The sequence below is a fragment of the Pristis pectinata genome, chromosome 1 (assembly GCF_009764475.1).
Source record: "Pristis pectinata isolate sPriPec2 chromosome 1, sPriPec2.1.pri, whole genome shotgun sequence".
NCBI classification, from domain to species: domain Eukaryota; kingdom Metazoa; phylum Chordata; class Chondrichthyes; order Rhinopristiformes; family Pristidae; genus Pristis; species Pristis pectinata.
Window position 1 is genome coordinate 92459310 of NC_067405.1, and position 16874 is coordinate 92476183.

Genomic DNA, 16874 nt, shown 5'->3' on the forward strand with positions numbered 1-16874 from the left:
GACTGGCATTCAAATCTCTATGAATTAATATTTTACTGCTGCGATGTATAACCTGTAATTAATTCTTGCTTAATTTTCAGACAGGAAGCTTCACCTAGTCATTAAACAATTAATAAAAAATATACCACCTGGAAAACTATAAAACATGTCTTAAAAAATACACATCAATAACCTCAGACTGATCATACACATGTGGAGATAAGTTAGGTAGCACTGAGACAATTTTTAAGGAGAAATTGTCTGACACCAGAAAATGGAAAAGGAAATTGGAGTGTAATTTTAACCTGCACCTGTGTCTTGATTTATATGATAACTGGCTGCCTGCTATTAGCTGCCTCAATCCAGCACTACTTGCATTGTTTTTTTGTTTGCATGCAAAGACAGGGGGTCAATGCCTCAAAACGTCTGCAGTACTTAAAAGCAAGCTGCATCCATTAAATGGGAGAGGTACATCATGATGGCAATAAGTGAGGGAAAATCACACAAGAACAGATTCTGTCCTCAAGCATTTATCCCCTGCTGAAACTTAGGTTAAAAAAAATTGTTCCCTAAATTCTCTTGGTGGATGCAGCTCTCGCTGAGAGTCCACTCCTCCTCCTTCGCTTTCTTCCATACAACAAATGCGCATGGCCTCTTTTCATTTTCCCAGTCACGCTCAATATCAAGAGGAAGGCCTACTAAGTCATCCGTGTCTGGAAACAACTTGTTTCAGCACAAGCTTTTTAACAAATCATAAAAACACTACCTCAGCATCAGCCAGACCACTCCCTGATGACTAAAGTTTTAGACCACCAAAGTCAAAAAATAATTACAAAAGCAGCCAGAAGAAATAGTCCAGCAACTAGCCTGCAATAATTCATGACCCATTTAAGTAGTGTAGATGGGGTAGGGCGGCTTCTATGCTATTTTTTGGATCATTTATTTCCTTAAGATGTAGGAGGTAGCCATTCAGCCCAACCTACGCCAGCTTCCAGACCAAACGAATTCCATTCCTCGACTTACTTCCCTGTAACCTATTCTCTCTCACTTGCCCATTGCCTCCCCTCTGATTCTCCTAATGCTCACTGATACTAGGTCCAATTCATAGTGGCCAACTAACCTTCTGACCAGCACATCTTTGGGATATGGCAGGAAACAGGAATACCCAGACAAACACAAAGACAATGTGCAAATTCCACACGGACAGCATCCAAAGACAGCATCATAACCTGGTTGCTGGAATTGTGAGGCTGCAGTACTACCTGCTGTACCATTGTGTTGTTCTTCTTTACATCGAGACTTTCAAAAACGGCAGCCCTGTCATCAAATCAGCATTGCACACTGATTGACAACATGAATCATTAGTCCTGCATGCTGCAGGCAGCCTTTAGTTATGCATGCACAAATTTCATTTACCAAGGAGATGCCAGCTGGACTTGCAGTTGGTAAAATGCATGTGAATTTCAGGTGCCATTAAATAACCATTAGGAAAAATCACAGTGTTTATAAAAGTGGACTTCAGAGCCCAACTTATCTGTTATTATGATTATAAAACCAAGTACAGAATATAACCAAAGTCATACTCCATAAAGAGAAGGAGACAAGAATCAGAAAAGTGTCACTTAGGTAGTGCCAGCCCTGGGTTTGAAAAATGAGATCTGGCCAGTCCTATACTTAACATAAATGTCGGGCTCCAATATTAACTTTGAACTTGATATTAAAAGGAATGACAAACTGGTGAAGCAGGTAGGTGTCTGCCTTACCTTATCATATTCCATCATCTTCAGCCCTTTGTCACTTCCACCTATCACCTCCCAGTTTCTGATATCATTCTTGCCCTCATCTGCCAATCACCCCCTCACCTGGATCCACCTATTACCTTCTAGCTCTTGCTCCATCCTTTCCCCCCACCTTTTTATACTGGGTATGTCCCCCTTTCTTTCCAGTCCAGATGAAAGCTCTTGACCCAAAACGTGACTGTTCATTTCAGCAGCACTTTTTGTGTTGCTCACAATTCCAGCAACTGGGTTATGATCCTGATCTCTGATGTTGTCTGTGGGGGTGATTGGGTTGGAATTGGCAATGCAATAAATCTATAATTATCAACATAGTTTCCTTGGGGATTAATAACAGATAGCAAAGCCCCATTATGTGAGCTTCCAAAACTCCAAAGTTGGTTGAGATCAATTGTTAATTGCAGAACATGTTCCACTGGAAGTTCCACGCTTTTCAAAATTATGGAAGGATTGAGTTAGGAACTAGAGTTAGGAACTCTAGACTTTCTGGAGTTAGAATGAGTTAGAAAGTGATACAATTCCAAAATGACAAATCAAGATGGCACAAGCAAAAGGGAAAATATACTTGAATTTAGGAGCAATGAAGGAAAGCACTGGCAATAGGAATAATGTTAACAAATGGCAAGAAAGGTTGCAATAAGAAGAGGGCTTGAGGGCTGGAAGCCTCAATTAAGAGATTTAATTATGAAATTTCATTCAGGATCCTTCGCCTATGTGAGAACAGTTTTCAAGTTTTAGTGTTTTTGAAGCTTTTACTCTACAACAGTTTTTGAGGAGAAAATATTGCCCTAGGAACAAGAAAAGGGAAGTCTGTTGGGGGTAACTTTGGCAATATTCTATGCCACTGACATTGAAGATTGTTAAGAAAAGGAAGACCATAGATAAATGGATGAGAGATGATAATTGATGTTTGGATAAAGGCAAAATGAAGAAATCTGTTGTGCTCAAAGAGTTAAACTATGCTCACAGGTGAATGTAATGCATACAAGACATGCAAGTGGCCTTGGTTTCACCAAAGAATGGAAAACTTCTGTGACACTTTTAAACCAAAGTAAAACAATTTAAAATAAACTAAAAGTCTCTACTGCAGTTACTCAGTTTAACAATCAAAATGAATGTCAGAATGCTATTAAATATAATTAGACACAGTAGATATAGTTCATTCTTGCTAAATAATCAATAGAGCAACATGACAAACCACTTGGTAAAAAGCTGTTAATATAATCTCAAGAACAACTGAAAACTTAATTCTATTGCCTGCATTTTAAGAACAAAATTAAGATCCTGAATGACAAAATCTGAAATTCAAAGCTGTTTAGATCTTGCTATTTTCTGGAAATCAGCTCTACTATCATAGTACAGCAGTAATAATTATATCATAACAATTAATCATTTAACAAATCATGCATCAACATGATCCGGCCATACCCAATCCTCACTGGCAACAGAACAAATCTTAACAAACAACATAATTTTCCTGGAGATTAAAACAGACAGCAAAGTCCCATTATTTGAGCCTCCAAAAAACCAAAACAAGTTGAAAGCAATTGTTTTCTATGACAAAGTTTCCAGTATCAGGGAACACAAGGTGAGAACTGGAAAGAATGGAATCCAGAAATCTCTTCCACTAAAAGACCTGGATTATCTACTCAACTGGTTAATGTAAAGAGTGAAAGAAATAGTGAAGGATGTGAATGACATGGGACAGATTTATGAAAAATTGAAGGCTTGCAGAGTCCATTTTATTTTAACAAGTAAATTCTCTGCGCTCTTCATAAAGGTGTGGTTAAAAAGAAGCCTCGAGACATTGCTCAATAGGGAATAAATTCCAGCATGAAACTGCCCGGTTTTGACATTTGAGCAAATTACACAAGCTCAGCAAATCACGATGATAAAACATTGAATACATTTCAAAATATATTTCATTAACTGTAAAGCATGCTAGGATGACAGAGGTCATGGAAGTTGCAATATAAATGCAAGTATTTCTTTCATAGATGCAAGAGTTTCAAGCCAAGCAATACCTAAAATAAAAATGTTAATCTATATAATAAATCTGTGGTGGAAAATCTACTACTTAGCACCAATATTTCTCAAGCAATTTAGAAATCCACCAGAAAAGTAAAAATATTTTTAAAAATCTTAACAACATGAGAAAAAAAATAAAAATTTTATCAGCCAACTGATCCATGATTGGTATTAAAGTCTGTTGGGAGACGTTCTGGCTTGAGGTCTTGTTCTCTGAACACCCAAAGCAAAGACTATCATTTGGATGTTCTCAAAGACAAATCAACAGCTTTCTTGGTAGACACTTACGGCTGCAACGTGGGCCGACTGCTGCCTCTTCATTGTTTTTGCCGAAACCCCAATGTGGGTTGGCAGTTAGCTCAAAAATCACATTCACAGCATGTTCTGGCCTCACTGGCAAACACTGAAGACCACATGACAAGTATTCACTCATACTGTTGGTGTCAGCCTTAAATGCACTCACAATACCCACCCATCAACCCCTACCACCTTCAAAAAAATTCAATTGGGAAGCATTAATTCAAAAGTCTGCTGACAGTAGTTGGATTTACTGGGATTAACCCGCATCACTGACAGCAGGAACAATGCAATCAATGGATTGAAAGTGGAGCTATAATTCCTGAAGTTAATTTTGGTCAAGGGATTCAGTATATCTAGCCTACAATCTACATCAAGCATTTTTAAGATTTAAAAAAAAATCGGATGTGTACTCAATCTTTATTCTTTCATATAATTGTGATCTTAGCTCAGCAAATTTCTTTTCATGATCTGGAGTACTAAGTTTCAGGTTCTTTAGTTACCCCATGGTTCAGGGTTCACTTTTGCTGGTCTCCCACTCTCCTGGCTCCCCTGTTGTAAAGAGACAGTGGTTGGAGAGATCAGCATCACAGTCCAGGCAGTTCGAGATTGATGTCCAGTGAACTGGAAGCTTGATATTCCAGCTCAGGAGCAGATCAGTGCTGAAGTGCTGAGCTTCTGCTAGATAAGCAGCTAAGTGCCGGCTGTTACGGGTGGTGGTGTGTTGATAGATCCAATCTAAGTAATCAGACCATTGTACTTTGCCCTGGGCCAGAGCAGAGTCACGGAATGGCATTACCAGACTGTGCACTCTGCTTCTTAACTTGTGGTTAAACAATATTTTTTATAGGAAATAATTAAGACAAAAATAATTGTGGTTTTCTCTTTGTTAAGTAGAGCACATACTGTTTCAATCAGATTTAAGGTCTAATTCAAACCAGCCAAACAATACAGATTTAGAAAAAGGATTTCTCGCAATGAAAGCAAACACTGAATTAATTGCTTTATAAGTAATGAAACAATGGCTTACCTCCAATCTTCTGATGATCTCTTTAATCTCTTCGACATTATTATTAAAAGTCCTGACAAAAATGCACTCTCCACGTTCGTAGAAGATTTTAATGGTTGTGAGATTTGAAGTCCATCCTATAACATCCCTGCAGGAGCAATTAAACACTACTTGCTTGGAACTCTCTTCAATGAGTACCACAAACTCATTGGAGATACCCAATAAACAGTCAATTTCGGTAGCGCAGCTGTAGTCCTCCGCATGGACATTCCATACAATGGTTCCTAAACTGTACATTTCCGCATTGGGGTAAGGCTTTGATTTCTCTTTCTTTTTTGTTGCCAAAGAAATGAAAGGAAATTTTCCAGAAGGATCAATTGGTGTGTTGGTGACACTGTTCTCTGCCAAGTCTTTTAAATACTCCTGCCGTGTCCTTGTTGCCATAGCACGAAACTTTTCCGACTTGTGAGCTGCGTTTTCTGCATTGATCACTTTAGCTAGTAAGAAGTCCCGGAAGACAGTCGACTTGGGGAAAGTGACTCCTTTGGGAATGGGTGGGCCAAATGCAGGCACATCTTTTGATCTTGCCACAGCAACACTACAAAACAAAAATCCGATTTACTTTTATCGGATATGACTGAAGAAATGTTTTCTGATCTGGTGACAAGTAATATTTTTGCACAGGTAGTTTGCTCTCTATTCTACATTCAGAGTAAGCCTGTGAACTTTCCCAAAGTGAACAAACTTGGGATGCTTCAGTTGTAATCTTCATATTAAGCTGGAGTACCAGACATTAGAAAATCTGTATGCAAGAAGCATATCTATCATTAAAAATGGCACTGTATATACTTAATAGACATGGGTAACCTGGCATTAAGAACTTAAAACAAAATAGTGCTAAGCACAAACATTTAAGATATTGATTTGCCCCTTTCCCGCATCCAGAATACTCTAAGTCACAACTGTGAATGTAACTGGGGGCAGATTTTGAGCGACAACCAGACACTTCCACTGAGAGAGAACATAAGGGAGAAATAGAAGTACATATATTGACAATCTCTGACTATAATTAACCTTCTAGAAGAACTGCAGTCATCATTACCAGATCTGTTACCACCAGCCGAACTTTATGTATCAACTGCATGACAAATGCTGTATTCCTTCATCAACACAAAGCATTAAGATGCAAATGGAACATGTACTGTCCTGGTCTTACCTGTAACAGACATTCTCAGTGCAAGGATTGTGCACTCTTACAATGACAAAGACGTGCTGAAAATGAGAGCGAATGTTTTTCGGGGTGAAGGGCATGGCCCCAGGCTCTTGCAGTACTATGGTCACAATATCATTCCCAATGTGCCGTTTCCTAAGAAGCTGGAAGAATAAAATGGGGAAAAAAAGGTTTCTTGTAAATCAAGAGAAACATTCTTCAAACTATTACCAACTATTAACTCTATATTGGAAAATAGGATTAAAAATAGTATTTCAACTGGGAAAGTTTTAAAAGATAAGATGAACACAAGGAGCGACTGCAGCATTCCTCATGCATTACACTCCACATCAGCCTTTCTGCTGATGTCAGCAGATTGCCTGGACTGAATGGCAATAGCAGAAGAATGAAATAAAGAGCAAAAATATCAAACCTCCTGCTAACAACTTTGGCAGATGGATTCAACCTGGTAAAGAATGGGGTTATCTACTTTGGATCAGAGGAAGGTAATTGCTCTAATTGGAGAAATAAATTAAGAGCTGTGCAGGAACAAAGGGATTTTTATGCTCATGAACATGATCACAGGTACAAAATGTAAACAAAATGTAGATTAGAATCTTGATTATCTCAGGAAGGTTGGAGTATAAAAGTGAGGAGGTGATGTTTCAGCGAGGTACCTACCCATTATCAAAACCCAACTATCATAGTGCAGTCAGTTTTATGCAGCAGACCTAAAGAACAACATATTGTGTAAGGAGAAAGGTGCAGTGCAGAGACATCAGAATGAAGCTCGTGTTTAAAAAATTAAGTTGGACTGGTTGTAAAGGTTGCTTTGTATCTTTTAAGTTCAGAAGATTTAAGGTAACAAATAGACAATGCAGGGGATTATTTATTTCTGGTGAGGGAATACAAAATAATGAGAGCATAAGAATTAGGAAAGGGAATAAGGCATATGAACTTTCAAGCATTCTCTGCTATCCATCAAGATCATAGCTGACCTTCTGTCTCCGCACCTTTTTTCAATCAATCTTTGTTCTGAATTAACTCAGTGTCTCGGCCTCCACTGCCATCCAGGATATGAATGGCAAAGATTCACCACCCTCTGAGTGAAGAAACTTCTCATTTCAGTTCCAAATTCTGATCCCTGGTTCTGAGATTGTGACCGCTGGTTATAGATTTTGTCAGCCTTGAAGAACACTCAACCTGCATCCACCCAAATCAGTGCTATATGGGAATATAACCTTCAAATTATAGGTAGGTCATGTTATAAAACCAAAAAGCATTTGTTCATGCCAATGGAAATCTGGAAACCTTTCACCCAAAAGGCTGTGATGCCATTAAGGAAAATGAATTAAAAGAAAGAAAAAGATAGTTGATGTGGAATGTCCAAGAGGGTTTGAAAGGGCAACTCCAGTTCCTTTTTAAGTAGAGGATTCTTTCATTACCTTGATTAGAAGGGGCAGCTCCTCAAATTTAAATTGTCTTCCCAGTACTAATACTAGCCCTTGGTTTGAAAATTTAAAATTACCCTGGGAATATTCTCCCAATGCAGGAAGATTCTGAGGGCAATGATCACTTTCAAATTCTAAACTAACATCAAGGCTTGCTCATACCTCTCTTACATTTGACAGCTAACACTATTCTACTTAACAAAATTGTTTTTTTTAAAAACAGATTTTCATTAAGGTCAGAACAATAATATGTTCAATGAAACAAACAGAAAGGTGATGCAAGGAATGAAAGCATCTGCAAACTGGCAATTTTCACTCCAGGGAACACATTAATTGCTAGCGAATGCTCTTCTAAGTGCAAAGTCTAGGTGCATTGTTTCTGCATTATTTTTAATATGGCAGTCAAACACAAAATGTATGAACACAACTGCTAAAAGAAATCAAGCATCTCCTCAAACCATTGCAGTCCGATCCCCTTCTCTGGGTAAATGCAATGCATGGTATGGATGGATAAAGACATATCAAAGGAGTAATTCACAACACCAAAGAACATTTCTGAATAGAGTGAATGGATACTTGTGGCACAACACATGCTAAGTGATGAACAGGTAAATTTAGACTCATGGTTTCTGCAACACTCTTGTCAGCTGGACTTTCAGGTCTAGATCTGTTGTGGACTTTGATAGAGATTGATTGTAATGATTAAACAATCTCCATTTTATTATCAAACTATGTGCAACTTTCCAGTCAGAATAGTTTTATTTTAAGTCGCAACTGGAAAACCATTTCTTAAAAAAAATTAATATTTTTCAGCCAAATATTAACTTGTTTCAACACACTGAATCTAACATAAAACCAAAAAAAAGTACTGAAGATGTTGGAGATCTGAAATAAACATAGAAAATGCCAGAACTACTCTGGCAGAGCAGCATCTGTGGAGAGAGAACCTGAGCCAAAATTTCCAGGTCAATGACCTTTCCACCACTACTCTCAAACACAAGGTTGGAGAAAGCTACAATGGTAAGTTTGGTCATTCATTATATTGCATGCTATAGATGGTATACAGTGAAAGCTCAGTTGCCTGGCACATGCTGGACTTGACTGGTGCCAGTTAATCATTTACGGTAATGTAGCTGATGGCAGTCAGGGAATGTCCTACTTGCATAAACTCTATTATCATACTAGAATATTAAACTAATGTAACTGTCATTACAACACATTCCATCATTCCAACAGCATGCCAACTTCAGAATCAAATGAGCAATTTTTATTTAAGTTAAGTTAATACCAAGCTCTTTAGCTGACAATGCTGGCCTGTACACTGAGGCACAGTGCAGTAACGTTAAAGAGTGTGTTTACTGAGTCTTCAGCAAAAGTGCAGATCAAACGCAATACCTTGTCTTGATGGCCAAAGTGAGGAATGACAATCTAACTGAGTGATGAATATGTTTGCACACCCCCTAATATGAATTTTGTAGATGATGGGTTGGGTTTGAAAGGTCAAATAACCTCTGCCCTGTTCTTAGAGAGATTGTTCTTCAGCTTGCTCCAGTTCATATCGAGTTAAAAAGGAGAAATATGTTCCATTCCACAGTATACATATTAACTCTCTTCATTAGAAACAGAAATATAAAGAAAGGGGCTTCAGCCAATGGCTCACTGGGTGAATGCTCAACCTGTTGTGATACCAAGATTTACAGAATAGAAAGGTTCTAGATTCGATCCCAATACCTACACAATCTGCTTCTCACCCAGCAAGAGGGTGTTAATGAATAATGGTGTCGCAGAAGTTACCTATGAATTTTGTTCTTAATTGTTACCTTGCATTAAAGTGTGTAAATGTGCACGTCAAGAGAAGATTGGATGAGGTTTTGAAATCTATGATACATTTCTGTGCTAACAAATAAACATGAGAAATGGTCTCTGGGGTGAAGGTCCAAAGCCACTGACAACTGAGGCTTCCCATTCACTGCTGAGGAAGAAAGAAAATGCAAAGAATATTTGAATTCCTGGATTTTCACTGTTATCTAGTTATAAACTAGTTTAGTATTTACAGTTCTGCCCAGGTGGGAGAAATTGAGTTAAGGCATTAAAGCTACTAATTAACCTGTGGCCAAACAAAGGCTTTGTAAGTAGAGGAAATCTTTCTCTTACTGAAGGACTATGGCTTACCTGCTGCTTGTTGTTTGGTGTATATGGAAGCAGAGTGGAGACGTGAAACATGATCTCATAATCTTTGTAGGTCGTATAGAGGGAATGAGTACCAGTTGAGTCAGCTGAAAACACAACAAAGCAGGATTAGCATCATTACTGAGAAAGAAACTCGAAAAGAACAGATGTGACTACAATGAAATCACAGATCAGCACACAGGGAGAATCTATTGAAGTTTTTACCACACATATGACTATAACTGAACTGCCATTGTCCTCTTATGCAGGAGGGCTGTTCAAGGCTAACCATCGCTTACTTATTAGATTGCAGGACCATATCAATAACAAACATAAAATGCAACCTTGCTAGCTCATTATCAAACCTGAATAATTAAGCACACCATCAGAAATAACTATAACTACTTATAAATTGAAACTTAAAATAGAAGTTTTAAGTATACCTTGGGGAAGCCTGCAAGAACTTAGCCAAATAGATTGATTGCAGCACTGTATAATGTTCTGATTAATAGAGATTTAAATTGGACACAAGCAATAACAAAAATTCAGTGGACAAATTCAAATTTTATTTTGCATGCAGTGCAACATCAAAGGAGCTCATTTAGTATTCTATTAGTAAGCTATAACTAACAGTACCCCTAAGTCTACTATCTCTCGTATTCATACAAGTGTGGTCTTCCATCTTCATTCCTAAAAACTGAAATTTATAGGTTATATGGAGTAAGCTGATAATTCCTAATGTTTCCATTGCTATTCCTTGTCGAAGCTGAGGTCATATCAGTGTTCACAGCAGTAATAAAAGGCTTAGATGAAAACAATAGTCACACAATGGATTGGCTCATATAAAGAATCTGACCAAGATTATTATGGATTAAAAAACCTCCATACAATATTATAAATATAACTGAGAGTCTGGTTTAAGGACCTTCTTGGAAACAATTTTTAACCCTGGTGTTAAGTGATGAAGGATAGCTTCTGGGAGAGAAAGCTTCATCCTTGATTAGTAATGCTTGTACTGCTAAAAAGGTTGCAGTCTTGTTCCTCCAACTGTTTCTTCATCAGCATGTGAAAATCTTTCTGGGTGTTAAGATAAATGACTGGTGTACCAATTACCATCTATTTCTTATTTTCATCACTTGTTACTTTAGAATTACTCACTAACTTCTTCTGAACTTGAAGTATCCTCCTTAGTCTTGGTTCACTTGATGCTTAATTCTGTAACAGCTTGGCTAATAGAAACAATTCCTATCTTTTTTTAAGTTAGGCCAAATTTGACTATCAATAATGACATATTACATCAGCATAAACTATTTTTCAAAGACATTTTATTGACTCCCAGATTTGAGAAGCTACTTTAAAAAAAATCCATTTCTAATGGATTGGATTGTCCTTGTTTATGGCAATTCTATATTTTTTTCAGAATGGCCAATCAATAAATGGATTCACTTTGTTGATTACAGCAAGATAGAACCACATTTTGGAACTTAATAACCTGGCATCTTACTGAAAAACAGCTTGGGTCAAAATCATTACATAAACATCTCAAATTCATGCATCTTTTGTTATCTGTACCTTGACAAAATGTCATGCCACAAAACTATGCATTACTCAAGGAATGCTTAGCATAGTGCATGTACTATGAGTAGATCCCTTGGACGATTGTTGTAAGTTCTACTGTCTGTAATAGAACTGTGCAATACAAATTAGAAAGGTGAAATCCACAGGCAGAACTGAGACAGCTGATCTCACACAGGCATTTCCTTCAGGGCGAGGAAAGAGGGGAGAAAAATAATATACCAGGGCTGACATTTTTATTAGGCCACAGTACTAAGGGTTATAGAACACAAGTTAATAGATGTAGTTAAGGGAGAGATTAGCCACTATCTAACTGAAGAAGGAAAAGTGGTGAGGGACAGAAGTGTGGTTAGGGAATGCCCTCCTCCTGTGGCTGTAATTGCTCATACTAACACATGCCACTTATGATAGCCCCATGGTTCAAATGTCAGACTTATATTTTCCAATCACAAATGATTCATGTTATCTGGGTACAGGCATTGTTGCAGTCAGAAAATCTGCATCCTGTGGTCTCAGTCATGCAGGGTAGAATAGCCAGTCAGGCACTGAATACCACCTGGTATTGCATAATAATACTTTATAAACAATTGGTCTTGTTACATCACAGGTCAAAAGCAAAGAGCATCTCGGAAAGACTAGATTAATTTTGGTCATGACGGAGCATATGAGCTCACAGGACATGAAAGGAAAGGCCAAAACCATGCAAGAGAAGATTGGGCAGCAAAGATAACAGCAGGGCCTTGAAGTTGGGAGAGCTCTGGATTATTACTGCAGCCACAAGAGGAGATTAGCAAGTGTAACATATGGCTAAGGGCCAATGTCAGGAAGAGGGTTTTCATTTCATCATTGGCAGCACTTCTGGAAATATGAGAACCGTTCCATAAAGATGTATTACATCACAACAGAATTTGGGAGATCTGGGAGAACAGCTAAACAGTAAAAGTGAAGAGTTATTTAAATATAAAAGAAAGCAAGATTTGAGTAAATAAAAGCAATCAGAAAAATGCAGGGAAGTACATTAACTAATATAAAAGCAAAAACAATTGCATGAGATGGAATGAAGGGAAATTGACCAGTTGATAGCTGGGAAACAATTGGAATTTTAAAAAAATCTCATTACTTTGAACAGAAGAAAAATCAAGTGGAAAGGAGTCATTTAATTGCCCACCACTCATTGACTGGGCTAGGGAGGAGAGAGGAGAAGGGAAATGCAGACTCCTTTCTCGAGCAGTATGTCTACATACTCACAAAGGGAAAGGTATTTCTGTTATAAATAATGAAATACAAGTTATGTTAAATATAGCTGAACCCTCTGGGATTATTGCTCATTACACTAAACTTTAAGGGCCAATTAAAGACAGATAAATTTCATACAGAAACAAATGCACTGGACAGGAAGATGATTGATTTAAAAAAAACTGAGGAAGTAGCCCAGGAGAAAAACCACAGAGGATTTAAAAATTGTATTCATTTCTTTAAAGACCTTAACAGGAGAAAGGAAGATGACCGGTGGACAGTCAATCATTCAAACACATAACAATATCAGCTTGTTTTTCACTTGGTGGAGGGGTGGATCTAATAGATAAGAAATGGTAGAGCACAGGAGCAGAAAAGAAGATTGGATAGGATATTGAGTAAATGAATAGAAAATAGTTAGCAACAACAATAATTTGGCAAAGGAGTATGTTGAAAGATCTCAGAGGGCAGCTGGGTATGTGCAAGCAGAGAGATTCACATCAGGTACATTACAATAAACACCCGAACTATACAAACCAAAAAATAATACTAATGGAATACTGAGTTTTGTAACACAATGTTTAGAAAGTAAGTGAAATGTAATAGTCAATTTTTATAAAACCTCATTAAATCCATTGCATTTGGACAAAGAAATTGCAAACCAGTGGTTACATCACCCGGGGTAATCAGCAATGCTACTCTATAGCAAAAACAGAAAATGCTGGAAATGTTCTGTTCTGGCAAAGGGCCTCCAATCCAACACAGTGACTATGTTTCTCTTCCCACAGGTGCAGCCTGATCTGCTGAGTATTTCCAGCATTTGCTGTTTTTTTTGTTTTAGATTTCTGGCATCTGCAATTTTCATTTATTTTTATCTCGCCTGTAGCAAGCTTTCTGGGTGAAGCGATCAATCAAGGAAGGTGCTATAATTCAATGTCAACTGCTTTACAACAGATTTAGAAATCCTCATTGTTAAGCAGTGACTATACAACATTTTTACTTTTATTTATTCTTACGTTTTCGGTTTTAGTTCTTATGTTTATTGCCCAAACCTAACTGCTCTTGGGAAGGTGGTGGTAAGCCATCTTAGTAGACTGCTGCAGTCTCTCGGGTGAAGAAACTTCTAGAGTGCTGTTGGGGGAAGAATTCCAAGATTTAGATGAAAGAATGGCAAACATTTTCAAGTCAGGATGGTGTGTGAGTTATAGAGTGCAAACCGCAGGTTGTGATATTTCCATATGTGCTTGTCTTTCTTGGCAGTTGAGGTCGAGGAATTGAAAGGTGCTGTCTGAACAGTCTTGGGAAGTAGCTACTGTGCATTTTATAGATGGCACACACTGCGCACTGGGAGGTGGGGGGGATGAACGTTGAGGATGAACCAGTCAAGGTTACTTTGTATTGGATGGGGTAAAGTTTCTTGAGAGTTCTTGGAACTACACTCAAGCAGGTAAGTGGAAAATATTTCATCATATTTCTGACTTGTATCTCATTGATGGTGGCAAGGTCTTGCAGTGCATTGAGCAACCATTTATTAGTGTATGATTACAGCCATAGGCCATTCACTGCACTTGTAAATCATTGGGACAGGATTCTGATGCATTGGATAATTTTTTTTAGGAAAGCTGGAAATGCAGGTTTCACTCAATGCGTTTTCCTGTGTTCCCCATCAGAGGCCCAATTTGACTAAAGGGATTGTCTGTCATCAGCGCAATGGTCCAGCAAAGGCCACAGCAAAGGAAGAGAGTTCAGTGTTGTTTGGGGCAACATATGGTCAGGAATTTAGTAAAGGACATTCAGGGGTGTTTTCAGGGTAAAGCTGATAGTTTGGGAGCATGCCGCACCAAAAAGGCACTTACTTCATGGATCTGGCCCTCCTTGCCTCCTTTTATCTACCAGGTTTCCCAAAACCAATGGCAACCTGGACAACAGCAGTTACAGAATACATATCCTTATTAAAAAAGGCAGGCAGCTCACTAAAGGTTTCAACAACCAATTTCCTGAGTATCCTGGTTGCCCACCTCTTGTCCTTTCTCTATTAAAACAGTAAGTGCTTCAGGTTCCCAATGCAAGCTGGTAACAGTTTTAACAAATTCTCACCTAACCCAATCCCATTGTTTCTGAAAGTTAAAGTTAACTCAAATACTCAGGTCACCCAAGCTGAATTCATCAATGTCACAGGAAAAACAGTCCTTTCCTCCAGCTGAGGTCCTTTTAATATCTTCAACTGCCCTACATATTACACACGTGCACACTTTCTAGTGACATGATCAATGGGGAGAATCCACAGTCCATTCAGTAGCTCCTACCAAGGATTACACACCCAATCAACTTCTAGATTGTATAAAACAGTGTGTTTTGTTTCTTTGCTCCCCAAAGAGCCCACTGCCATTCATTTTCGATGGTCACACATGCAGAACAACTGCTTAAATGAGATTGATAGTTGCCAATGTCCATAGGGGTCCTGAAAACAAAATAAACTGCAGATGCTAGGAGATCTTAAGCAGGGGAGGAAGAGAATTGGGAGAGGGATGCGGAAGTCAGCACTTTGAGCCCCGACTAAGGCGCATCTCCAAAGCCCTTACTTTTGGTGTCCAGCTGTGCTCGGTACTTGCCAAAGCCCTTGAGACGCACTTTGTCTCCCAGCAATTGGAGAAACTCTTCAAATGCAGAACCAGCCACTTCATTGTTGTACATTTCCTCCTCTGTGCTCTGTCCAGCTTTACAATACATTACACCCACTTTGTGTTGGAAACTAAGCTGTTGGAACAGAAAATGGGTTACAATTTCATCATATCACATGACTGTTTAAATGAATGATGAAGCATCAATTCTTGCAATGGACTTTCAGATGGGTTTTTAGCTAGAAGACTTGTATAACGGAATAATAATTTATTTGAAAACAAATTTGACTTATCCAGAGAAAGGCAGCACAGACCCCAGTCGACCTGTTTACCTGATGCAGAGTCTTTGGGGCAGCAGGACTAGAATCGTGTGAAGGCCAGGTCAGGAAAGGAGTAACTTTCCCTTCCTGAATGGTATTAGTAACCCAGTTGATTTTTAAAAACTTCACCGTCACTTATGTTTAAAAATGAATCAATTCCACTTTTCTAAGTGCAGGGCAGGTTTAGAACATTTATTTTCTTTTAATATATACCAGGATATGCCAAACCTTCTGGATTACTAATCCAGTAAAAGACTCACTACAGCATTAAATTCTGTAGCCTCTGCTTTGGCAGGTTGCATTACACAGACTTAGTGAAAAAGCCTGATGATCAAAACATTTTCTTTATTGTCACAACACAGTTGCTGTTGCTCAGAGAAAAAATGAGAGCAATGAAACTATACTGATGCAGACCCAAGGATAAATTTAGAAATTTGTGTGGAAGCTTTCTCTATACTTTAAGTTGCAATTTCAATTCTTCAGTACCAGCTGCTAAAGAGCAGTTGAATCTGGAGAGAAGCCTTTTACTTTTTACAAAATTCCTGACAACTTTCACGTCAAGATGGTTGCAGGGAAATAAAATGTATCAGGAACACAACATCAGCATCAAGATTTCCAGAACAAGGATAGCATATATAACACACCCACAGAATTTTGTGACAATTCTTTGAGCTACACAGCATCGAAACAGGCCCTTAGGCCCAATGAGTCCACGCCAACCATCAAGCACCCATCTTTACACCAATAGTTTATTCTCTGCATATGCTTATCAACTCCCTCCAGATTCTACCATTCACCAACATACTGGGGCAATTTATAGTGACCAATTAATCTACCAACCCGCACGTCTTGGGATGTAGGAGGAAACCCAGGTAGTTACAGGGAGTCTGTGCAAACTCCACACTGGCAGCACCAAAGATCAGGACTGAACCCAAGTTGTTGGCACTGTGAGGCAGCAGCACTACTACCTGCAGCACTGTGCCACCCTGGGCTCTCTACTCCAGGTTTTAAATTATGCCAAATGAGGGCCAATCTGTGCCAAGCACTCACAACAAGGAAATGGATTGGAATTTGTTAAGTACACCACAAATTTTCTTAGAAACTTCATTGGTGGGCCAACATATCTGACAACCATAAGTTACAGAACAAGGCCAAGTATTGATATAAAGCTTCTAGCTTCTAT

At 38.4% G+C, this 16874-nt stretch overlaps 1 protein-coding gene across 9 annotated transcripts in view; it reads right to left on the minus strand.

The window, feature by feature from the left end:
• The window catches only part of sipa1l1 (signal-induced proliferation-associated 1 like 1), a 275095-nt gene that overhangs the window by 81125 nt on the left and 177096 nt on the right, over positions 1-16874 (minus strand). For all 9 annotated transcript variants that reach the window (XM_052040153.1, XM_052040071.1, XM_052039819.1 and 6 more), the window contains 4 exons: positions 15333-15507; positions 9943-10046; positions 6326-6483; positions 5131-5707 (listed from right to left, as the gene is read on the minus strand). In XM_052040153.1, coding sequence (XP_051896113.1) covers positions 5131-5707; positions 6326-6483; positions 9943-10046; positions 15333-15507 — 1014 coding nt within the window. The remainder of the gene's footprint in view (positions 1-5130; positions 5708-6325; positions 6484-9942; positions 10047-15332; positions 15508-16874) is intronic.